The sequence below is a fragment of the Amborella trichopoda genome, chromosome 6 (assembly GCF_054954075.1).
Source record: "Amborella trichopoda isolate Santa Cruz 75 chromosome 6, AtrichopodaSantaCruz75HAP2 v2.0, whole genome shotgun sequence".
NCBI classification, from domain to species: Eukaryota; Viridiplantae; Streptophyta; class Magnoliopsida; order Amborellales; family Amborellaceae; genus Amborella; species Amborella trichopoda.
Window position 1 is genome coordinate 38,462,747 of NC_142341.1, and position 25,659 is coordinate 38,488,405.

The 25,659-nt window shown below is 37.6% G+C and overlaps 1 protein-coding gene across 30 annotated transcripts in view; it reads right to left on the reverse strand.

Moving 5' to 3' along the window:
• Nucleotides 1-1,995: 1,995 nt before the first annotated feature.
• LOC18437210 (phenylalanyl-tRNA synthetase class IIc family protein) overlaps nt 1,996-25,659 on the reverse strand; it is a 39,290-nt gene continuing 15,626 nt past the window's right edge. For 16 of the 30 annotated variants that reach the window (XR_016058302.1, XR_016058307.1, XR_016058298.1 and 13 more), the window contains 5 exons: nt 25,176-25,355; nt 12,202-12,246; nt 11,515-11,619; nt 2,684-2,794; nt 1,996-2,305 (listed from right to left, as the gene is read on the reverse strand). Coding sequence is in view for 13 of the 30 variants with exons in the window: in XM_088870495.1 (XP_088726621.1) it covers nt 2,255-2,305; nt 2,684-2,794; nt 11,515-11,619; nt 12,202-12,246; nt 25,176-25,355 (492 nt within the window). In the remaining 17 variants the exon portion in view is untranslated. Of the gene's footprint in view, nt 2,306-2,683; nt 2,809-5,598; nt 7,252-11,514; nt 11,620-12,201; nt 12,247-25,175; nt 25,356-25,659 lie in introns of those variants that run through there. The other 14 variants (XR_016058310.1, XR_016058293.1, XR_016058303.1 and 11 more) reach the window with 4 other exon arrangements.

Below are 25,659 nucleotides of genomic sequence, written 5' to 3' on the forward strand. Positions count from 1 at the left end.
GTGCCACTGGGACCAATACCAGGCCTCCATCAGTCAAAACTTGAATGCAGTCTAGATGTATGGACCTGTGTCGTAGTACAAACTGACATGTGTTGGCGGGTACTAACATGTCAAATGTCAGTCGGAAGAGCGTGCTACCCTCATATTCGTTAAGGAAATGTCAAATCTGCCATCAATCATACGATGGAGCCCTAACGATGGACTGACATCGTCACCACTAGGAATGGTGTCAAAGGCAGATTAGAATAGCAACGTAATCTAATTGGTCTGCCAGTTGTACAGAAGAATACCCAACCCAGAAGATGCCACGTGGCTAATTTTGTCAGAAAGCAACTCCGAAGGATGCTAACACCACTACAAATTGTGTTGGGCTTCTGACACTCTGCCCACAAAGATGTACCCGAGCCAACGTCACGTGATTTAAGAGAATTTAATTTTGTCGACAACATTTAATGGTAATTAATACTAATTTGGTGCCATTGCCAGTGGCGCCAAAGCTAGTGCGAGTTGCGATGGAATTTGAAGGGCCCAAACTGCATAAAAAACGACTAATGGTGATCCTAGAATTGTTTTGTCTATAAATAGAGGACTCACCTATTGAGTCCAGGTTCGAAATTTTATAATCTACATGCGTTACCTCTATTGGACCAAGCCCGAGCCTACCTAACCTCTAGAATCAAACCCAAAATCTATATCTCCAGCTTATATATATATATATGGAAATGATATCATGTCAACATGTCATTATAGTATAATGAAACCATACTTTTTAAAAACTATGTTTGTGGTTTTGTACGACCTGAAATTTTGTATGCACACTCACTTCATCTCAATAATCAATCTAAATAAAATAAAATTTAATTTGCACCCTATATAGTCAACATGAGTCCCCTGTAACAATGAATGTAGACCATCCATTTGGTGAATTTCAAGGTCTAAGCTTTTATGAATTCAAAATTAATTTTTTATTTTCTAACATTGTTATCTAACAACAATAGAGGTATCTAAATATTTTGAAAAAAAAAGAAGATCATTCTAACACCTAGATCTAAGCATCTTACCAAAATGGATGCTAACTGGATAAAAAAAACACTTTCTAAGTTGTATTTCAGTTTTTTCTTTTTATGATTGTTCATTAGAATGAATAGTGTATATATAAAAATTTGAGTCAAACAAATGCCCCAATATAGTTTTTGAAGATTGTTGCATTATATTACTATACAACCGTTGAAAAAGAGTGATTTGATACAACAATTGTATAGTAATATAATGCAACAATCTTCAAAAACCATGTTAAGGCCATTTGTTTGATCCAAATTTTAAAATATACACTCTTTTCATTCTAGTGAACAATCACAAAAAAAAAATTTTGAAAACACAATTAGAAAGTATATATTTAGCCCAATTAACATACCCCATCCATTTTGACAGATAATTAGATCTAAGCCTTAAAAGGATTTTTTTTTTTTCCAATTTATTTAGATGGCTTTATTATCATTAGATGAACAATATAAAAAAAAAAAAAATGATTTCGAATTTGTAAACGCTAAAATCCTAAAATTCATCAAATAAATAGTCTAGATTCGTAATTGGAAAGGACTCATTTTGATCATATCTAGGGTCTAAGTTGAACTTTTTTTTTGAAAAGGAGGGAAAAAAGGGATTTATTATTAAGATGAAGAGAGTGTGTGTACAAAATTTTGAATCATACAAATACTACAAACACTGCCGCCTAGGCACTAGGCGATCCACTTTTTTTAGCACTGGGGGCTAGGTGACTGACCCGGCTAGGGTTAGCTAACTCAAAAGTTTGAGGGTTTTCAACCTATGGCTTACGTTGGCCATACTGACAGAGCTTAAAACTAATCCCGATGCCTTGGAGGATTGCCCAATCAAGATGCTATGTGTTCTACTGACTTGGTGATCCATGGCCCCATTCAAGCGCTTTTTAGCACAAAAACTTGAATATGCTAATGAAGTTTACCATACCGGGCATGTTGGCAAGTCCATCAATTATATTTTATTTTAAGGTGAACTTCAATGCACTAGGCTTCTCAGGTCATGCCTAACTCGAATTCACATTAACTTAACAAGTCAATCAATGGATTTACAATATCGATTACAAAATGAAATTCTATCAATAGCTTATCTTCGAACAATATTGTCTCCTGCGAGACTCATTTGAAGAGGACTGGTCGAGTTTGGAGGGTTCAGTATAGAGTATGGCACAAGCCGTACGGGTTTGTGGAGCACCTCATCGTAGAACAACATTCAACTTCGACTGCACCTGCTCTCTAACATTTAACTGCAACCAAGAGCAATCTAATTATCACTGATAGGATTAGAAAGTATATACAGAACCAACAAAATCTAACTAATTCATCCTTGGAAAGTTAATTCATCCTTAAAATATGTACCAGAGCACAGCAATAAACCATTTCCCTTTACTCAAATCTATGCATGTCTTCTACTAAAGTAAAATCTAAAACCATCTCTTGGAACGAGACTCTGTGCATTTCACAGAATAACGACATTGGCCACTGGTTTTGTTTTTTTTTTTTTTTTGGGGCGGGGGGGGGGGGGGGAAGAGAGGAGAGAGCAGGCAAGTGCACATTCTGCCTTGCATGCATGAGCGAGGCATGTGTGACTACAGGTTGGCGTAGTATAGCTGTAGAGACTTTACCTGCAATTCATTTATCTCCTCATCTGTCAGAGAGCGCTCCATTGATCGGTAAGCAATTCTATAGCAGTGACTTGTCATTCCTTTCTTGTTGAAGTTGTCAATCAAACGTACCTGACAAATAATAACTAGTGCATTTTCAATAAAAGCCATCAGCGCCTTCAAAGAAAAAGGAAACATTTCACAGCCTCGTGTTAATCCTAAGCCTTCAAACATGCTAAGAAATTCTTCATGAATAAATATATATATGGGTGCAGTTAGCATACGGATGCATCCGTAGCTATAGAAGTAAGGTGAACCCTCAAATTTTATCATGGTATATAATTTTGATGTAAAATGTTCTTGGGATCATCTAAATATATTTTTACATCTAATTATAAAATTTTAAATTTCAAAAATTATTAAAATCAAATAGATCTATAAACATATGAAAATCTTGAAAATGAACAATGTAGATAATATGCTGTAAAATACACTATTTCTGATACTTAAAATCTTTTTATTTTGCATGGCCATACATCTTGATGTGAAGATGATCAATCAAAGGGTTTTTCAACATTAAAACTATCTTTTCCGATGGATTTTTGAGGTGCATCCGTAGTTGTAGAGGTAAAGGTTGCATCTTTACATAAACTTTTTCCTATATATATAAGAAAACTACTAAAAACGCCTATAGGAGATTTTGAACAATGTTTCGCCTCACCATGGACATGCTATGCCCGTGACGTTTTATTGAACGGAGCCACAACAGACAGCGCGTGGTCCGTGGCGGTTTCCGCATGTTTTTTTTACCGCCATGGACATGCTATGTCCATGACGGGGTACAGCCACGAACATGCTAAATCCATGACAGTCATTAATCCTCGCTGTCCGAAAAAATCGGGCTGCACTAAGCCTACGGGCGAATATACTGTTCATTTTTAGGCATTGCATAGTAGCTTCCATATATATATATATATATATATGAACAATGATCCAATGCAACGGTTGTATCATTGATTAATGCAACGACACTTCTAGAAACCATGTTTATGGTATTTGTATGACCTCAAATTTTGCACACACTCTCTTCATCTCAATAATCAATCCCCCAAATAAAAACGTTCAATTTGAACTCTAGCTATAGTCAAAATGAGTCCCCTCCAAAAACGAATCTAGACCATTCATTTTGTGAATTTCAAGATCTTAACCTTTATAAATTCAAAATCATTTTTTCTTTTTTGACATTGTTCATCTAATGATAATAAATCCATCCAAAAAAATTGAAAATGAAAAAATCCTTCTAAGGCCTAGATCTAAGCATCTCACCAAAATGAATGGCCAATGTTAATTGGGCTAAAAAAATACTATCTAGGTTGTGTTTTCATTTTTTTGTGATTGTTCCTTAAAATGAAAAGAGTGTATATTTCAAAATTTGGATCAAACAAATGGCCATAAGATGATTTTTTAAGGTTGTTGCATCATATTACTACACAACAGAACATGAAATCATTGCCCTATATATATATATATATATATGGAAGATGCTACAAAACGCCTATAGGCGAAAATGAACTGCGATTTCGCCTACCCTCATCACCGTCTACAGTTCATCGCATGGTCAAGATTGTCCGGTAGTATTTCATTTTTTTTGTACAAATCAAAATATGATCTAAAATTTGGAGCGTGTGTACATCTTAGTGAGACGCACCTAATAAAAATATAAAAAAATAATTCAAAAAAATTAAATTGACTAAAATACCCCTAAAGCGTTTTAAGGGTATTTTAATCAAATTTTTTTTTGTGAATTATTTTTTTTATATTTTTATTAGGTGTGCTGTTTCACTACGATGTACACACGCTTCAAATTTCAAATCATTCTGATTTGTAAAAAAAACTGAAAAATGAAACATTATTGGACAATCGTGACCGTGCGATGAACTTTTGATGGTGATGAAGGTAGGCGAAATCACTATTCATTTCACCTATAGGCGTTGGGAAGACTTTTTCTATATATATATATATATATATATATATATATATATATATAAGATGCTAGGGTGAGCCTATTAGCTCACAGGAAAAAAATGAGCCCAACAGCCCAGATTGAACCTGCGCCGATCTGACAATCATTATGTCCGGTAGTGTTTGAATTTTAAAATTTTTTCTATAAATCCAAATCACTTGAAATTTAAAGCGTATGTACATCAAAAATAGGTGAGTCTTCGAAAAATATCAAAAACATATTTTACATAAACTAAATTGACCAAAATACCCCCAAAACTTTCAGGGGTATTTTGGTCAAAACAAATAACGAATTATTTTTTTTATATTTTTATTAGGTGCGGCTTGATGAAAAGAACACACACCTAAAATTTCAAGTGATTTGAATATGTAGAAAAAAAAATTAAAAATACTACGAAACATCCGTGTTCGGCAAATAGGCCTAGATTCAATCTGGACTGTTGGGCTATACTATTCCATGAGCTAATGTGCTCACCCAAGCTTTTTCCTATATATATATATATATATATATATATATAGATCTGCAACCATCTTGTATCCTCAATTTTCAATGGTGAGTTCGGGTATCAATCCCAGAAATGAGATTTCTGCAAGAAAGGTACATTACAGGTCCGAGCCCACTATCTGAAGTTCCTTAAAGCCCACTCCAACATAGTGCCTTTTGGAGCAAGAACTTGACCTTATGGTCAACGCATCACGAATGTCATATTTATACAATGTTTTTCTTTTCATGAGCAGTATTATGGTTGCAATCAAAATTAACAATCAATAGACAGAATCAGATTCTAGCAAACAATTAATATATAGAAAAACATTGGCTACGTTAACTCCTTTATTTAATAATAGGTTCAGGAGGCATCCATCAACTAGAAAACCATTTGGATATGGACTCAGCCTTCTATAGGTTTACTAAATACTCGAATTGAATTTTAGACAATTGCAATCATGTATATATAGTTCGTTGTTCTCATACAAATACTTCTTTCATTCAACAAAATCTTTTTTTTAAGATGGCCTCCTTCAATGTATGGTGTGCTGTGTAAGAAACGCAAAAGAAGGCAAACAAGCATTGGAGAGTGCACGTCGCAATAGTATAATACATATCATCACAAATCATATCCATATCAAAAGGAACTTCTCACTCCAAATCATAAAGCCTAATAGGATCCCAATATAGCTTCAAACTTGGCCATGAAACCGTCACTCATCAGATGATCAAGATATGGCACAACTATGAGCTCTATATGGCCTCATATAACAGCCTTTTATACCATCTTAGAGGTCACATAATGCCATTGGACAATATAAAATAAAGCACCATCATTCCTTTCTTCTCAACAAAATATTTATCCCTTTAAGATGTAAAATTGAATATTCAAAAGCAATGAATGAAAATTCGGCCGCCTTGATGCTAGGCAGTCATCTCAAAAACCGCCTAGTCGTGGGCAAGGCAGCACGTTCTAGGCAGGTCCATCTAGGCGTCTGCCAAGACGCCCAAGGCGCTCGCCTAGGTAGCGTAACCGGCGAGCGCCGCCTCGCCCGCCTGGCCTGATGGCGGAAAATGGCACTCAGCCAATGTCTAAAATTGTTATTTTACCCCTTAAAAAGGGGGGAAAGAGGTTTTGGGGGCCATTCTTGCCCCCAAAAACATTTTTAGTGAAGTTTAGAGTGAAACAATTTGAAAAAAACAAGATTTGAAGACAAGTAGAGAGATCGAAATTTTTTCAACCTCTTCAAATAGTCACGAAATTAAAGGATATTCATCCCCAATCTTTTTTAGGCTTATAGTGGTTGTAAAAGAGGAGATTTGGGAACTCAAACATTTCGGTTGGCCCAATATCGATTCCACTTCAAGAAGGTTGGAATATTTCACTAGTTTTTAATAGGTTATGTATTTTTTTTTCATAATGTCTAATGATGTTATTCTTTGCTATTTGTATTTTTTTTTGTGATACATATTTAGTAGGTTATTAACTATTTGGATTAATATTTTCCCATTTTGACATGTAGTTTGGGTCTTTGGGAAAACAATTCAATAAAAAAATCCATTGCCCCTAAATCGAATGAATATTGTTTTTATACTCTTTTTTTTTAGTTTTATACGTGAATTTATTTGTATGATTCATAAACCATAACTTTACTCCCCATAATTGTTTTTATTAGTTAGTTTAACAATTGCTTAATGCTTATTAAATAATTCCGACTTCTTGACAATATATTTTATATAAAACTTAAATATTAAATAAAAAAAATGACAATTTTATATTCAATAAATTGGGGGATGGTGTGAGGGGTCCAACATTAAAAAAAAGTCAACGAAGGCCGCCCTTGTGTCTAGGCAGCCGCCTCCCTGTTTTTGAACCTTGTTCAAAATAGCTGATTTGGCTCAGGACTATCATGGTCCAGAACCTAATTCACTCGGTAAGCCTGGACAAAGTCTCACCTAAAAAATTGGAGACAGAGGCAAGAATCAGTTTGAGATTCAGTATGGGGAAGAGTTTGAGAACATGACGTACTACTAACCTTTTAAAACTGCGGCTTTCCCCAACTGATCTCATGTGAGGATGCTAGGGTTCAAGAATAAAAAATTAACATAAACCTCATACTCATATGAACAAAATGTCAAAATCTACAAAGAAGATTGTCCTCAACAGCACATCCGACAACTAAATATGCCTCTTTCAACCCAAAAAAAAAAAGAAAAAAGATGGCAATTACCACCCTTGAAGATATGGGTAAATGTATTTTACAATCTGCAACAATGTTAGCACTTACACATGTGACATGGTCTACAAATAAGCTACCACAGTGATAATAAATTTATAGAGTGCTGCTAAGTAAAGTACTTGATTCAGTAAAACCACAGGCCTGGAACTTCGGCCTCCTTCATATGTCAGACATTTGAATTCAGTCTATACCTTGCCGTTGGGTTTTTGTGGCCTTTAAAGGCCACGAAAGCATGTGAATAAAGAAGCATAGTGAATTATGCACTACAATGGGTGTGCGTGTGTTGGTTGACTGACCTAAGGTTAGGCGGTCTATGGTCCTAATTATGTCCAAAACCCTTACCCCTGTGTGTCTTGCTGTTAAAGGGGGAACCTGACATCAGGAGAGTTTAAGCAGTGAAAAGTTGTTTGGTGGATTCATGGCACACTTCCACCACATCAAAAGGACTTTTACGAGGAGGGACAAAGGCTAGTTGGTAATGCTGCACTGGAGGAACAAGTGGTTCATTAATTCCACATTGTTTTGCGCATAATGCATCTGTTAGGAAGGTGCATCCCTCTTCACAGGATATGATCCACTGCAAGGACCTCCTTACAAATGACAAGCCACACAAATGACGATTCTTCGGGGGGATAGGGGCTCGCCATACCTTGCGGCCATGGATGCAGTGGATTTGCCAGGTTGAAGCTGATCATATGAGGTAACAACAAAGAACCCTAATTTGGCTGGCTCCTCATCACGTTACCATGAGCCTGCCTCAGGATGAAGTAAGAATCGAGATGCAACTGCAAGTCTTCAAGCTCTCTCATTTTAACATCATTTAGGTCCCGACAGAATCTTGAAGACAAAACTAATTGGTACCTAATAATCTCATATGCAACTGAAATGCAACAAACTTTGTCAGAAGCTACCACAAACAGGTTAGAGAACTGAGTTTCCAACTTGCAATCTCCCACCCATTGATTTCGAATTCCATTCCCAGCTTTAGCAAAGAATTCAAATCCCTATAAAGAAGGAATGAATACCATCGTGACACATTTTCAGGCTCCCCATGCTCCTGCATTTTTAGCAAGTTTACGCAACCAACCTGATTCCTCACAACCACATCTATGCTGAATGTCCGTCTTCCAAAGATGATCAACCTAAGTGGCAGAGCAGCACCACCATTTTCCAAAAAGCCACATCATCTCCTTAAGGAACCTAATACCTAGTCCACCCACTTTCCTTGGCTTACAAACTGTTTCCCAGTTCATAAGACAAAAGATAAAAATTTTCGGCCCTTCGGCCCCCAACCAAAGGAAGTTTCTCATTAGTTGCAGCCATTGACATCAGCATCCTAAAGAGAGGGATCTAAAACAATGGGATATTGGATAGAGTTGCTTTGATCAACTTGAATCTCCCGTAGGCAAAAATAAATGACCTTTCCAAAATGCCTATCTTCACTCGAACTTCTCCACTGTTCCCACCAATTGGTGCCTCCTCAGTTTAACTATGCAGGGAGGCAAACTCAGTTACTTTGTATTGAGCCTACACACTTCCTATGCTTATTGCCAGCCCCTCCACAGTAATTTGGGGTCGAGGTTTGGGGGCCTGGTCACCTAAGTGGGCACCCAGGAGCAAGGAAACGGGTGCAAGGCCCTGGCCGCCCCTCCCCCCCTCTCTCACATGCTTAAAAGTTACACAGCACACACTCCAGTCCTCAAATGCTTCCTTTTTGTTTTACAAACTTTAATCAAAGGCAATCTTATCCTAAGCGTCGATCCTCTCCCATCACTCGTGTCCTTACACTCTCTCAAATAGTCGCGTTCCTCAAAAGCTTCATGCATGTCATGGACAGCACGTGTAAGTCATAGTTTCCTTGCCCAAAAAGAGTAAGTCATAGCATTTTTGACAGCAAACATGTAAGTATTTATTTGTTTATTAATGTTTTTATAAACAACTGCCTTGTATGTCCATTTATGTCCAACAACTTACACGCATAAAAACAAATTTTTACATGGGGCGATGTCTTCAGAGGCTACAGTACCATCCTAATATTTTAATAAACAACAACACATGTGCAAGTATTTATTTGCTTATTCATGGTTCTCTTGCCCAACACATGTAAGTCATGGTATTTTTTACAGCACACGTGTAACTATTTATTTGTTTCTGCTCTCTTGCCCAACTCAACCATAAACCGCAGTTAAAGTTTGATATCTGGCACTCAATGTTCAAAAAGTTGGCTGCCCGACCGCCTAGGCATTCTTAAGGCGGCTACTATTAGGCACCAAAACTAGGCGCCGGCCTAGGCAATCAAGTAGCCGATTAGGCGGTAAAAGCCGCCCGCCTAGGCGGCCTGCAGGGATATGGTGGAAAAACAATTTCAGGTGGGAGCAAAACAAGTCATTTTACCCTGTTAAAAGGGGGGATAAGGATTTGGGGGGTCATTCTTGCCCCCAAAAACAAATTTAGTGAACTTTAGAGTGAGAAAATTGAAAAAAACTAGATTTGAAGATTTTTTGAGAGATCGATATTTTTTTTTAAATCCTCAAATGGTCACGATATTAAAGGATATTCAACCCCAATGCTTACAAGAGGAGATTTGGGATCCCAAACATTTCGGTTTGGCCCAAAATCGAGTCCACTTCAAGAAGGTTGATATATTTCAATAGTTTTCATTAGGTTTTGTATTTTTTTTTCCTTAATGTCTAACGATGTTATTTTTTTCTATTTGTATTTTTTCTTTGATACTTTGTGATATATATTTGATATGTTATTATCTATTTGGATTATTATTTTTTTAGTTAGTTTAATAATTGTATGTTCAATGTGTTTTTTTCATGAATGATTCACAAAGTATAATTATTTTATTAGTTACTTTAATATTTGCTTAATGCTTATAGTTAGTCTAAAGTTGTAAATGTTTGGGTTTGATCTGTGCTTCCAGCATCTTAACATTATATTACATACAAAACTTACTTATTAAATAATAAAACACAATTTTATATATCATAAAATAGAGGGAGGTGTGGGGGATCTAAATTTTGTTAAAAAAAATCACCGGCTTTTCACCTAGGCGGCCGCCTTAGCACCTAGGCAGCCCAGCCCCCCCACCACCTAGGTGGCCGCCTCCGACTTATTGAACATTGTTGGCACTTATTACTGATTAAAACTTGTTTCACTTTGGAGATTAATTTATGTGAACAACAAACAAATAAATAAATAACAGCATCGTGATAGTCTTTGCCCCATTAATTGATTGTGTTCCAAGGTGCCGGCTAGGCGTGCGCCTTGACGAGACAGCCTAAGCAGCGCCTTGGCCACCTAGGTGAATGCCTGCCTAAGCCCCGTCTAGGCATTATGGCTGCACGGCCTCCTAGGCGGCCGAACTTTTGAACATTGGTCGAAACCCCATGAGCTTGGTCTTGTTCATATTGCTTTTCAAGCTGAGGTCACTTTGAAACAACGCAAAAACCAAAGGTTCTCTACTTGCTGAGGGACAGCATCACAAATTACGAACGGATCGTCGGTGCGCTATAAGAGATAGGACTATTTCTTGAAGAATGGAAACCATTAATAAGGTCGTGGTTGTAGACACTAGGGAAAAGATTTCAGCTTTAATACCAAAATACGTTTTTCTTTTGTTTTTTTGGGAAGGGGGGGGGGGAAGCGTGGGGTGGGTGTGTCACCCTTGCAAAACCCACTTGAGATTGAAAAGAACTTGGCACTTACATTGATCAATACCAAAAATGCCGCAGATGAGATGCAACCACGAATCATGATCACCATTTGTGACCAAAACCCTCTCAATTGGGACTTGGTCCAACAGACACAAGCCCCCTTAGAAATTTTGCTATCTAATAATTGCAGAATAAGGACCTAATCATGCTCATCTTTTAATTCATAACCCACATATCATCTAATTGTCAGAATATCCATTTTCTCTATTGGTTGTAGATTTTATTGCTGTTTTTTTTTTGGGTAATTTTATTGTAGTTAAGTTGATAATGTAAACAAACATGACTAAAACATTTCCAACAGCTTGATGACATCTTATTATATTTAAAACATAAACAATCCACAATGCAAGAAGGTCGTTAAAATGACCAATGCACACTTACCTCCTCAACAAGATCCCCAGCAATACCTCTGACAACTTCACAAAGATTATTCTCAGTAAATGAATCGTTGATCCAAAAACTCATATCTTTATAGCATGGGGGGAACTGCCAAACCAAGAAAATTCAACACTATAAATACAAATTATAAACTCAATACAATCAAAATCTTTCAACTGATAATCAAGAAAATTCAGAGATTAAAAATATCTTGAAAAGTTCAACTAAGTTCTATCAGAAGGAGCATTCCATCATATCAATAAATTACATGGCATTTTCAATTTCACATCAGCTTCTGACAAGAAACTGAAGAAAGTGATGTATCCACATTGAAGGTCTACACAAATTTCATTTCCATGCACACTGCTCACGTAATTTTCTTCAAAATATTTACTTAAAGAACTCCACTCTATGATGCATTGGATATAGCTGCTAACAAAGCTTCAACATCAATTTTTTTTATTTTATGATTTGTTTTCTAAATATTGGACATGGTTAAGACACCCATTTTGAGGTATCTGTGTACCACGGATCCAGTTGAACAGTAAATTAAATTGGTTGGACTATATAATGATTGGTTGAGCAAAACAACTAGATATTTGATTAAAATAGGAAAGATAGCCGCAAACGCTTTTTAGGGCAATCCTTAATTGTATTCTATTGGAGATAGAAATGTCATTCATATCCTACCTTTGAGAATGGATTGAATTTAACGCCCAGCTGCCCCCCAGAAAACTGTATAAGATAGACTAAGTTAGGCAGATACAATATGAAAAATTCCCACAATCTCAAAGCATTAATATTAACAAGTAACAAAACAAGTTCACAAACATGATGCTACAGAAGGAAATGCCACTTAAGCATGGAACACTGTATTCTTTGTTCTGGAAATTAAAATAAATTAATGATAAACACAACATTTTTGAACTACAATACAAAGTGTAAATAGCATCTGCACTTAACACTAAGTGCTCACATAAAACATTGTCACATAAGTGCTCACATAAAACATTGTCACATGTATTTGATACAAAAGACTAGCATAAAGATGTGATAATGCACGAAAATACTGACTAATCATCACAAAAGAAGTTAGGTAAGCCATCAATATAAAATTTGATGAAAGTAGAATAGGTTGAAATAGAATTGGTTTAAGCTTTTCATAATTGACATATCATGATTATATTTAAACAAATACATCGAAAATAATGTTTGAAACAAATAACTTGTAGCAAGTTATCCAACAATATTGGTAAAACTAGTGAATCTCAAATATATATAATTTCTTATTTACCAAATAGATAAGATCGTAGTATCATATTATCTAGCAAATGAAATAGATCTTTGCACACAACACATACTCAAGTGACACTGGCACCCAAAAAGGTCATTCCCGGTTACTAGCTCAGTCCATGAAATTTGTGAGTGAGACTTAAGATGCATTAGATAACACCACAAGGGGAAGTACTTTTGGCACGGATAGCATCCCCTTCTTAAGGGCCGTGTGTCTCTTTTCTTTCTCCATACCGGAAGGGAGGCAGCACAAGGATTGTGCTGGAGCCAACCATTAAGATTTTCGCTGCTTGACAGGAAATGGATTAGCAGAGCAAGGCCTGTGAGACCCATGATGTGATTAGTGTGCGAGTATAATAGACTTTCTGATACAGTTCATTCAAACCTATTTATTTCGTAAGGACATGCTCAATGTATAAAAGGGCGTGAGGCAGTGCCTTGCCATCTATTTTTTTAACCTCAAGTTTGTTCAGGAACAAAGCCATGAATAATATTCGTATTCGAGAATTCAATTTCCAGACTTTTTAAAAGACAATAAAAATGCATTGCTAGTGTGTATACACATAGTTTTCTGTTGAAAAATGTCATTCCATATATATAGTTTTCCATTGAAAAATGTCACTCTTTCTATTGGGGGAGTTGTATTGGCGTGTGGTGATACAATGTTAAGGTTGACATTACACGACCATCCATAGAACTAAGAATAAATATCCACGTGTAGTGACACACCATCAGGAATTCAAATACCAAAAGTACATTGCCTGTAGTTGACGATGATTCCATGTTCACAAACACAAGTTCATAAGTACAGAATACCTTAAACAATTAAAAACCTAAGTCTAATCATGTGTTTATACCACATAAAAAGGATTAGAGAGGCATGTGGGTTGGAACACACCTAATGGCTTCTTCCCCTCATCTTAATGGGGCGAAACAACAATGTTGACCTTCACCATAGGCCATTCTCTGCTCTCGGGTGAAGTTGGACTAAGGAGGCTGAGGCAGCCCCTAAGGTGGGCTGCGTCACTGTAGGCAGGCAGACTTGTTCCACCTTGCCTTAAGGAAGCCAACTTAGGCACCGAGGCAGGCTGGCTTTTGCTATGCTGGACAAGCTAGCAAATAAAAAGTGCTTTTTTTTAACAAAAAGTACTTCAAAGCAAACGAAAAATTGCTCACAAACTTGGCCCCCTTTAAGGTAAGCAATAAAGATTGTCCATGAAATAACAACTAGACTAGTCATTGATCCACAAAAAGATCTGATAGAACCAGCACACATGCCTAAACACATACCAAACAGGACTAGCACCTTCAGATTTGTTGGGGTTGTGGCATTTCAAAGCCTTAACACTGAGATTTTCTGTGGTTCATTGTCATAGTGGAAGTGATCACGGATATATGACCAGTCGGATCTGTGCAAACTGGGATCTAGAGTTAAATCTCTATAGAGTCACAAAACCCAATATCATGAGGTACGGTTTAATGGGCATTATAGCGAAAAGGCTTTTGGGGTTCCTTGGTCAGGGTCGGTGAGATCACCTCCTGATTGATTTAACCCAAGGCATGAATACTTCTTATTGCCATATTTCTGCGTGTTATGAGAATTTCTTAATGAGGATCGAGATATTTCTGTATATGAGAATTTTTTTTTTGAATGTTAACATTGTATTGCTATAAGGAGTACAACAGTAAGAGGAGAGAGAGGACCGAGAGTACCCACGAGACAGGTACCTTGGTCAAAAAATTAGGTCTAGAGACCCTATACAAAAAATTGGCCAAGTCACATGCCACATTACAAAAAAATTTGTGTAGCAAAAAATGGGGCTTATAAGCATGCCCGAGTACAAGTAAGAGAGATAGGCTAACTACTGTTTTGGAAACCCTCTATGGTCCAGAGCAAAAAAGGAGATAAACCGGTCGGGGTCTTCTACACATGCCCGTGCTCCGTCTTTAGCAAGAAGATCGGTGAGCTCATTCGACGTCCGCCAAGTATGCATCCATAAGGCATTCATATCCCTGCATATATGGTAAATTTCATCAAAAATCTTGGAAAGGCACCAAGCCAGGGAAGTAGTGCGTGCTGCCCAAGAGATGATGGTTTGGGCATCTCCTTCGACCACCAACAAATGCCCCCAAGAAGGGTTAAAACATTTGAGGCCTGTAAGAAGTGCGAAAGCTTCAGCGAACTGGAGTCCCCCAATCCCATATATTCCGAGTAGGCAAGTAGGACATTCCGGTTGTGATCTCGAAAGACCCCTCCAACGCCTGAAGGGCCAGGGTTGCCCAAGGAACAGCCATCGAAGTTCAGCTTAATGGCATTTTCAGGAGGGGGTTGCCAATTGTGGGGCCTTTGGTTTTTGTGAGGTTGGAGATGGATGATATTCTCCCACTGGCTGAGGAAGGTATTAGTGGGGATCCCTATGAAATCCCTGTGAGTAGAGGCCCAAAACGTCACTAAGGAAGTAACCTTATGAAAAAGCACAGGTACTTCGTTTTTGTGCCCTTTAAAGATCCTCTCGTTTCTTTCAATCCAAATGACCCATATGGTAGCGGCGATAGCAAACGTCCACAAAGTCCTGCCGGCCTTAGACCAATGGCAGCCTGAATAGGAGGAAATGAGTACCTTAAAAGAGGGAGGGACGACCCATTGAAAATGGAACAATTGAAGTAAAAGACTCCACAGCTCGAAGGCCTTACAGCAGTGTAGGAATAGGTGAGGGTTTGACTCCTCCTCATTCATGCACATGGCACATCTATTAGGAAGCGAAATGCCTTTTTTTTGAAGCTGGTCAACTGTGAGAGCCCTATGACAACCGGCTATCCAATTAAAAGTTTGGACGTTTGGCGGAGCAATAGTGGACCACACTTTGGAAATGGCACAGGGAGGATTAATTGGGTAGGTGTGGGGTTGAATAAGTTTTTGATAGAAAGAGGCTATTGTGAACTTACTAGATGGAAAGAGAGTCCATACCAATGTATCTCTCCCAGAAGGAGATAAGAAAATTGGGTGTAAGGCAGCCACCAAAGAGATGAATAGTGTAGATTCCTTATCGGTGAGGTTTCTCTTGAAAGAGGGATTCCAAATTCTACGGCCCTTGAAAGGACAATTTCTGCTGCTACGGTTGAATCTTTGTTGGAGGATAGATGAAAGTGGGAGGGGAAGAGGTCACAAAGAGGAGAGTGACCAATCCAAAAGTCTGACCAAAATCGCACTCTAGTGCCTTATTTAGGATGGAAGCGGATAAATTGATTGAAGAGCGTTAGCAAGGAGGTGAAGGATTTCCAGGCTCCTGAGGCCTTGCTACGGAAGATCTCGTCGAGCACCCACTTGTGATCCGGTATCCTATATTTGTTACAAATAACCTATGCCCAGAGAGAGTTGGGCTAGGTTTTTTTCCCCCACATCCCAAGAGTGCAAGTCCTTGGGAGTCCACCTGTAATGAGACCTATATCTATTGGGCTTTCTTTGATAAGCCAAGCATGAGCCCCCCGCCAGGGAATGTTGATCATGGGTTTTGTTGGAGTAATCTCGAGAAAGTGACTTACGGTTCCCGATATAGCCGAGTAGAGTGCCCAATCAGTCAAGAATGTTTCCATAAGGGCCCTAATTTCCCTATAAAGAAATTTTCATTGCCTAAGAACTAGCGAGAACAGCTAAGAATTACTAAAAATGATTTTTGGAGGTTTTAAAATATTTCTAGACCTTTTCTGGGTCAAAATACTCTTTATATGAAAAAGTGGAATTTATATGAAAAGGATTCATTAATTCCACGCAAGGACAACAAGCCATGGGGCCCAAATGGCCAATGGGCCACACGGCTCATGTCCACATTGCAGCTGATGTCAGAACCACATCGGCCAGGTGGCTGACATCAGCCACAATAGGGTGGTGTGCCTCCATATGGGGGTTGTTTGGTATTTATCAATTTGTTCCTTTGGTTCACATGTGTGTCATCTCTCACCTGTGTTGCCCTTGATATTCCTTTGATATTTTCCTTTATTTAAGGAGTACTAACCTATTAGCACTTAGAACTAAAAGTTGCTTCGAAGTTGTTTATCTCTTATTGATAAATGTGTGAGAATATAACACCAAGTGTGCCATATAACACCAAGTGTCTTATAACATGCCAAGTGTGTGAAGGTGATAAGGTATAGTGAGAGAAAGCTCCTTCCATTCAGATTCAAAATTGATTTCTATTGTGAGAAGAAAAGGAAGGCATGCCCCTCTCTTAATTTTGCCTCTCACAATTATATAAGAAGTATGAGTTTTTATGTGATGAGAATTTTATTGATTTCTAACATCAAGAAAATGGAAAATTTAGAATTATTCTTGCACATATGGGGATAAAAGTTGTGATTCTCAACCACACATCTATTATAGCTAATGATATGGTTAAAAGGCTAGGATCAAGCATCCCTCCAAGCCATTGATGCTCATGATGTTTAGTCCCAATTTAATCTAAGACATACGCAAACTCGAAACCCTAACTCCCTCATTATATAAGCTCTTAAAACCCAAAGCCCAAGACATCTTTTTGTCATTCCAAACCCCCAACTTGTGGCCTTCGTAGAGCTTTAGAGAAAGTGTATGAGAGAGAGAAAGATAAAGAGAGATAGTGCCCCCACCCCCCCCCCCCTCTGCTCTCTACGTTGGCTATGGTGCATACAATGGATACCTTGTATTGAACTTCAAGGGAGATTTTAGTGCTGATTGAAGGCGTTCGTCCACGTTGTTCATTGCCTATTACAAAAAGGTGATCCTCACTTTAAGCAGTGTTCAAAATTCGGCCGCCCAACAGCCGAGGCGAAAATTTTCAAAAAATGCCTAGGCGGTGGAATTATGCGGCCCGTCTCTAGGCACCCGCCTAAGCGATTGTCATCCCCCCCCCCCCTTGAAAAAGGGAGAAAAGAGTTTGGGGGTATTCTAAACCCCCAAAACAAAAACCGTGGCTTTTAGGGTGAGAAAAACACTCCAAAAAACTACTCTTTTGTGATTTATCGAAAGATTGATAAAGTTTTTATTTTTGCGATTTTTTCCCAAAACAAAGGCAAGAGTTTATGAGTGGATTTAGAGCTTGTAGTAGTTGATTTTGAGGACTTTTGGTGACTCAATAGACGAAGTTTGCACTGACATCGATTTGATTTTGATATTTTTAAAGTATTATCATATTTGAAAGAGGCTTTTGATTTTATTTTGTTCCAATATATTATGTCGCGGATCATGTGTTTTCTTTTTTATCTTTATTTTTCATTTGCGATATATTTACATGTTTGGTTGATGACGTAATGTACTTGTTTCTTGATTTTGCCTTGTTGACTTTGTGTATCATTTCTAGTCTATACTTCTAGTTTCCTACAATGATATTTGGGATTTCAAGCATTTTAATGTCTGACAAGTTACAATCTCTTTGAGACTTGTATCCGTAAATCTGTTATGTGATTGTCTATTTCATGAGGAGTTTGGGGCTCTAAATTGCCCTAAAAACTCCCAATGACTTAAAACCATGCCCTAAGAACTCCTTTGTTTTTATTGTTTGGGGTGGGGAGAAGGGGGTTCAATTTTGGTGAGGGCACCCTATCTCCAAGCCGATGCCTAGGTGGCCAGGCACCAAAAACACCTATGCACCCGAATCTGCATTTTGAACATTGACTTTAAGCGCCTCTTTCATGAATTAATACTTGTTCCGTTCATGCATTTTGAGTCCCATACATACTAGCATGAGCATAGTTCTTTTGATATTATTTCGATGAGTTTTGATTGAGAATATTATAAATGAATTTTCTGCACCATTTACCCATATAACAACCAAGGTTTTAGTCTTCTCTTGATCTTACAAGCTCCATTTTACAAGGTGTTACTATGCCAAAATCTCCTCTCACACCATATTGACTTTTCCTGCTCCATACACTTTAATTGTGCATTATGCATCTCTCTCTCTGTCTCTCACTCGTTGTCATACAATATGCCATGGGCTTGTGATGTGTTTATCTCAGGGTTTGAAAACTCACCGAGTCGAGCCGGACTTGCTCGGTTTGACTTGGGAATTGTCTGCAACCGAGCCGGTTCCACGAAAAAATCGGGAATCACCTATGTCCAGAGAACCGGGCAATTCCCAATAGTGAATCGCGAGTCTCACCGAAAACACCTAGGCATTCTAGTAATTTTTGGGTTTACACGTGGCCGCCTCACGGGAGCAACACGTGGCACCTAAAAATCCTCCACATGTGGTAACTCACCTTACATGTCTGCCCCATTGCTTTTCTACACTCGCAATACAACATCTATTACACAAGAATTTATAGAGAACAAAGCGACGCTCATCCTTCGATGTGGGATAATTCCCACAAAAAATCATTAAAGCAAGACGATTGAATATATATTATTATAGAAGCTAATAAAATCACATTAGGCGATGTGGCGGTGTTGATTGATATCTCCGATTTTTTGGTGGACGTCTAGAGTTCGAACCCCTTAGCGCGCGTCCTCGTTTATATTTTTGTTGTCAAAAAAATAAACAAACGCAGAAAATACTGTTGTAAAAAAATAGAAAAAATAAAAAATAAAAGGCTTTTCAAGATAAAGATAAAAAAGACAATACAATTTTTTTTTATTTTTCTTGTAAAAAAAATACAAAGTAATATAACAAGCATTTCTTGAAAAAAAATAAAACAAAAGGCATAAAAAAATCATAGAATTATCATGGATTAAGTATATAATCATATATGGACTACAAAAAATTATTACAACCTAATGAACCTAACTAACTATAATATTATATACCAACAATATTTTATAATTATTTTATTATATAAATAATAACAAATCCAAAATATTTTATAATATCATCTAATTTAAAATATATTATTGACAACTGTAAGAAAAATAGTACACTACATGATTTATAATACAAAAATTAATAAATAAAATAAAAAATTTGGTTATCAATGTAGAAATTATTAGAATGCGTACCAATTTTCTTTAATTTTTTAGGTTTTTAGAATAAATTAGTGGAAGAGAATGTTAGTAGAAAGAGAGAGATTTCAAATGGCCTCATTGTATGAATCCTATCTTTAATTTAATATTACTAAATTTATGTTAAAGACCATCATGTTATAAAGATAAAAAATATAATTAGACCATTTATTCCTAGGTTGTATTAAGAAATACCTTTTATTTTTTTGACAAGAAATACTTATATTGTTATCTTTTACTTTTTTTTACAAGAAAAATATGATACTTGTTGATTATCTTTTTTTTTTTTTTGACAAAAGAAGAAGATGTTGTACTACATTTTTTTTTGCTTGTTGTATTACTTTTTATTTTTTTTTACAAGAAAAATAAAAAAATGATGCTGCCAAAGTACATATTATTTTTTTATGCCTTTTGTTTTATTGTTTTGCAAGAAATACTTGTTATATTACTTTGTATTTTTTTTACAAGAAAAATAAAAAAATGTTGTATTATCTTTTTTATCTTTATCTTGAAAAGCCTTTCATTTTTTATTTTTTCTATTTTTTTACAATAGTATTTTCTTCCTTTGTTTTCTTTTTTGACAACAAAAATAAACGAGGACATGCGCTAAGGTTCGAACTCTAGACGTCCATCGAAAAATCGGAATTGTCAACCAACATGGCCACGTCGCCTAATGTGATTTTATTAGCTTCTATAATAATATATATTCAATCGTCTTGCTTTAATGATTTTTTGTGGGAATTATCCTACATTGAAAGATGAGCCTCGCTTTGTTCTCTATAAATTCTTGTGTAATAGATATCGTATTGCGCATGTAAAAAAGCGAGGGGACAGACATGTGACATGAGTTACCACGTGTAGATATGTCGAAGGATTTTTAGGTGCCACATGTTGCACCCGTGAGGCGGCCACGTGTAAACCCAAAAATTACTAGAATGCCCACGTCGTTTAGAATCAAGCGATGATGTCATACGGCAAAGAACCGGGCGATTCATGACGCAATGCGATGATTTACCATACAGAATCGCCAGTTCTTCTCTAGAACCGGGTGATCCAGCGTGCTTCAGTGGAATCGACACGGGGGGACCGATTTTCGTGCCAACTCGGGCGAGTCTGTTGCGACTCGCTGATTTTTTACTCACTAGTCCAAACAGACCTTCCTAGATCCCACTTTCCAAAAATGGGCGATTCTTATATATCCAGGATTTCCCAAATACCATATATGGAAAAATTCTGCTACACGTCTTCCCAAAAGTGGCAAACTTGTCGACCTTGTATCTCACGATCCGTAAGTCAGATCAAGATGAAATTTGGATAACGTCGTGCCCCTCGATAAGCATGATCTTTTATTATAAGCCATGGATGTGATCAACAATCAGATCAAAAGTTACTCAAGAGAGAAGTCTGCAAAAGTTCGAGCTTATCCAAAAAACAGTTTGCGCTCCAATGACCGTAACTCGACATCCGATAGTCAGATCAACCTCAAAATTGGTGCATTGAAATCATGATCCGACTAGCTTCGGTTTCATGTAAGAAACGTCAAGATTAGGGTCCGAGAAGGTGCTCTTCTAGGTTTAAAAGTGGGCATGAATTTCGAAAAAACAGAAAAGTGGTTTTCCGATTACTTGATATATTCCAATTTGGTCGATCGGAGGTCATTTCGCATGATTTTTGGTGCAAAACGATCGTGTCGACATCAAGTTCGATCTACCAACAAAAGAAATGCAATAAATACGGCATTCTCGGAGCAATCAATCAAAGAAGAAAATTAAAGTTTGCATAAAACCATGAAATCCAAAAATGTCAAGAACATTGTCAAATCTTCATAGTTCTCTGCAAACCATATATTAAAACAATCGCCTCGACATGATCTACATTTTCGCAGTGTTAGATCATTTGTTCCGGTGCCGGTGGATCGGAAGAGCCTTTTTTGGGGGATCTATTTTGCAATTATGAGTTTCGTTCAGGACTTTTTTGTCATTAATCATTTTTTCCAAATTTCCACTTTGTTTTTATAATTTTTATTTTCACTCATTTCCCATGGGTTTTGAGCAACCACCCTACTTCAAAGGGGGAGGCTTATATGAACCCCACCATATGTAACTTTAAAAAGGGTTAAAAAAGGCTTCAAACATTAAAGAAAGGCTTAGAGAAAGGGAGTGAAGATCTCTTTTGCTTTGAACATATTAAAACTCTACTACCTTGAAGTGAGAACAGAGAAACATTTTGCAAAACTTCAAACCCACACCACACCTCATACCCAATCCCACACCCTATCCTATTCCATACTACACCCTACTCAGTCCCCATTACACCCTACTCCCTAGTCTATAGTTTACCCTACTCCACACCTAACCCCCTTTAGTCTAGATAAGCCCTCGTAAGGAGGACCTTCCTGCACGGTGCCAAAGTAGACTTGACCTACACCGACCCCGTGTGGAAGCCCTCTGGGGTACTTTGGCTACTCACCTAGTACCTTTTTCTATTGTACCCCCTAAGGGAGGTGCTGCCGGAATTTCTTTGGATTGTGGTTAACCCGTCTCTATCACTAGTTTAACCCATTTACAATCCTAGCTAACTCAACACACATCTCTTGGAGTGCCAACCCACTTCGAGCCCACTTGAACCCACCTTGAGCCCACTTGAACCCACTTTGAGCCTATTGGCCCCTACTAGAACCCACCCTTGAGCTAAACCCAAACCTATAAAAACCAAATCTAAGCTTATCCGAATCAAGCCAAACCAAGCCGAGTCGAGCCGAGGAGCATCTAGGACACGTCTAGCAATAGTGAGCGGGTGAATCAATAGTAGACCGAGGCGGAGGAAGGCGTAAGGGAGTGGAATAAAACCGAGTCTGAGAGCGATCGAGGAGCTTTCTGCAGCACGGCACGTCATGCCACACCGGTATCTAAGAGGGTGAGATGTCCAGACATATCTGACCCCAAATTTTGAGGTAAGTACACCCCACCCTAATTTTGTTGGTTCGCACCACACCACACCTTACCCACACATACCGCACAAGCACTCGAGGTTACCCACGTGCGCACACGTGCGCACGGGGGGTTCAAAGCACTGGGGCCCTGACCAACCACACTCGAGTGGTGCAGTGTGTCACTTAAGTTAAACACCCTAGCATGAGCATATAACATAAGTTCAAGGTTCATGATATGATGTGACAAAGTTTTAAGCGGGCTGCCTACTTAACGCAACCCACCTCCTTTACCCAAGCTTGGGACAGTTTAGGGGTAGTTAAAGGTCCTCACTCTTATTAGACCATCATTAGATTAAAATTTGACCATGTATTCGTGTTATTGGATTGGGTTATCATATGGGATGTATCTAAGACCTTAATTGGCAAAAATTAATTCACAATTTCACTTCTCATAATATAAATGCATGATTTGGTGATGCTATGTAATTTGAGATTGGCCCATTTATGTGCTCCATGGTTATGTAATTTGTACATTTGAAGTCCTTTGTTTTCTGGGATGATTTCATGGGTAATAATTATGTTATGTTGAGTTTTGGCCAATCTCTAAGTGGAGTATTGAGTAGAACTAGTGGACCAATTTAGAGTATTGTTTGTAGTCATTTGAGGTGTATTTGGTTATGTAATTTTGAGATGTAATGACCTATTCCTTGCTGTAATTTCTAGTTTGTGATTGTATTTTGGGTCTTCTAAATTTTTGGGTTTGTAATCCTTGGGGGAGGCCCCCAGACACCATGACAAGATAGTCAACCAGTTCCTCTGCAACCCAAGAAAGAATGCACGTATTAAGATCACAAAAATCATCATTATCATCTCAGCAGTTAAGCAGCATCATCATCCATCATTTCATAGGAATTTTCAAGGTCCGACATCAAGGCATTGCAGCCAATATATTGCAGTCATTGCCTCGGATTGTAACAAATGAGCACCAAAGTATACTCTAATTTGTACCTTTTATTGACCATTAGACATTTCACTTCAAGTAGCAAACTGACATGGAAAAACAAGACCAATCAAACATGTTTAATTTCATACTACAAAACAAAATAGTAAGCACATTTGACGCCCATTCCAGCCCAAGAGATGCTTGACCTTTTATGTTTAAGGCCCCACACCTGGCAGCCAAAAGATGAGCATATCAGCATGCTCAATCCCATATTATTGAAGAATAACCAATTTTCCAGGAATGCTGGCCACATGCCCCACTATCTCATGTCAGACATAAACTCAACCTTTTAAACCGCATTTAGGACAGTTCAGATCCATTTTTCATGAAATGCATGATTTGTGTTGGTAGTCAATGGTCCACCAGTTGGGAGCCCCCTTTCACCCCCTTTTGCATTAGTGTGGTCATGCAAAAACAGTTAATTGAGTTCTATTTGGAAAGGAGTCCTGACCCCTTTCCAAATAAGCATTGTTTAAGAAAAAGAGATCTCAAACCTTTTGCGCTCTAATAAGCGATGTCTTGCATTTTATTTGAAAAGGGGTCCTGGCCTCTTTCTACGCTTATTATACATAGTGCATTCGAATGCGTCAGCTGATCCATTACCATCCTCAACTTGTCCTGCTCCCAAACAAAGCATTACCATTCAAGGGCCCCATAAGTGATGGCTTCCACAAATGTCACCAGCTTACGCCTTCAATCCCAGTCCCACAACCCATTGCGTCAATGATATATATAATTAAGTCCTAAATTTCAAATTGTGGGCACCCCGCATAGTTTCCCTACCAGCATCACTTGTCCCATGCCTCAAAGAAGTCTCTCTAAGTCTGTGCTTTATATTTTTCTTCTCCTACTGTGACTTCTTCACAATTTTCATCTTTACTTGCAGAGGCTATTGAGTGTATCTTAATTGAACAAACAAATTTTGTAAAACCTGCTATTCATGAAGTGTAGATTCTATGATTTGCATCCCAGTACATCGCAGAGATAGGAAAAAGAAAATGATGAACTTTTATTTGAAACATTATCCATCAAGGTATGCAATTTCAAAATGCCTAAACATGGGTTAGCACCAGTAAAACCAAAGGAAAAAAAAAAAAAATCCATTCCCTGATGCATATTAATATGGAATGATATAATATTTGAAAGTATCAGAAGATCATTGGACCTATAATATGTTAGCATAAAATACAAAATAATGCCAGTAGATTTAACATTCCTTTAGTCGATGTCTTGATCAATGTCCACTAGAAACTACTTTCTTCAAAAATTAACTGTACGGGATCAAGTTCAAAAGAGATACAGTAAATCACACCCATAAAGGAAGCATTAAATTTAATATTTCAAGTGAGAACTGCAAAGATATAAACAGGAAAGAAGAAAGAAAAAAATATAAAAAGATAAAAAAGGAACAGAAAAAGAAAACTAACAAAGTAAGTTTCAACGAAGCAAATGGATCTGGGTCTTACTTGAGATGTAAACCGCTTGTCAGTTAACCAGAAGAGGCGAATGTCCGGTATTTCGAACAGGACCATTGCTAGTCGTTCAAGACCAAGCCCAAATGCCCATGCTATATTATCCAGTCTACCATTTCTTCTTAGTATTTCCTGCTCAGTTACTCCACAACCCAACACTTCCATCCACTTCTCCTGAAATAGAGTGACAGGAACGTTAACAGTGTCTCAAAATGAAAACTATGCCAATTTCTCAAAGATACTATATCTTTGTTAGTAAGAAGTCTTGAAATGCTCACAATCTAGCTTTGCCCCAATCATGTCCACATTCCAATTTCTAGCTATAGATAAAGCATAAAAGAACCAAACCCAACCATTTCTATAAGTTTTGTGATCATCACCCAGGAGTGAAGAACTTTGCGGATCACAAGTCTCCTAGAGAAATGACTCTTTCAATTGAGAGCTCAACAAAATAAAGAATATGAGAACACACAAAAGA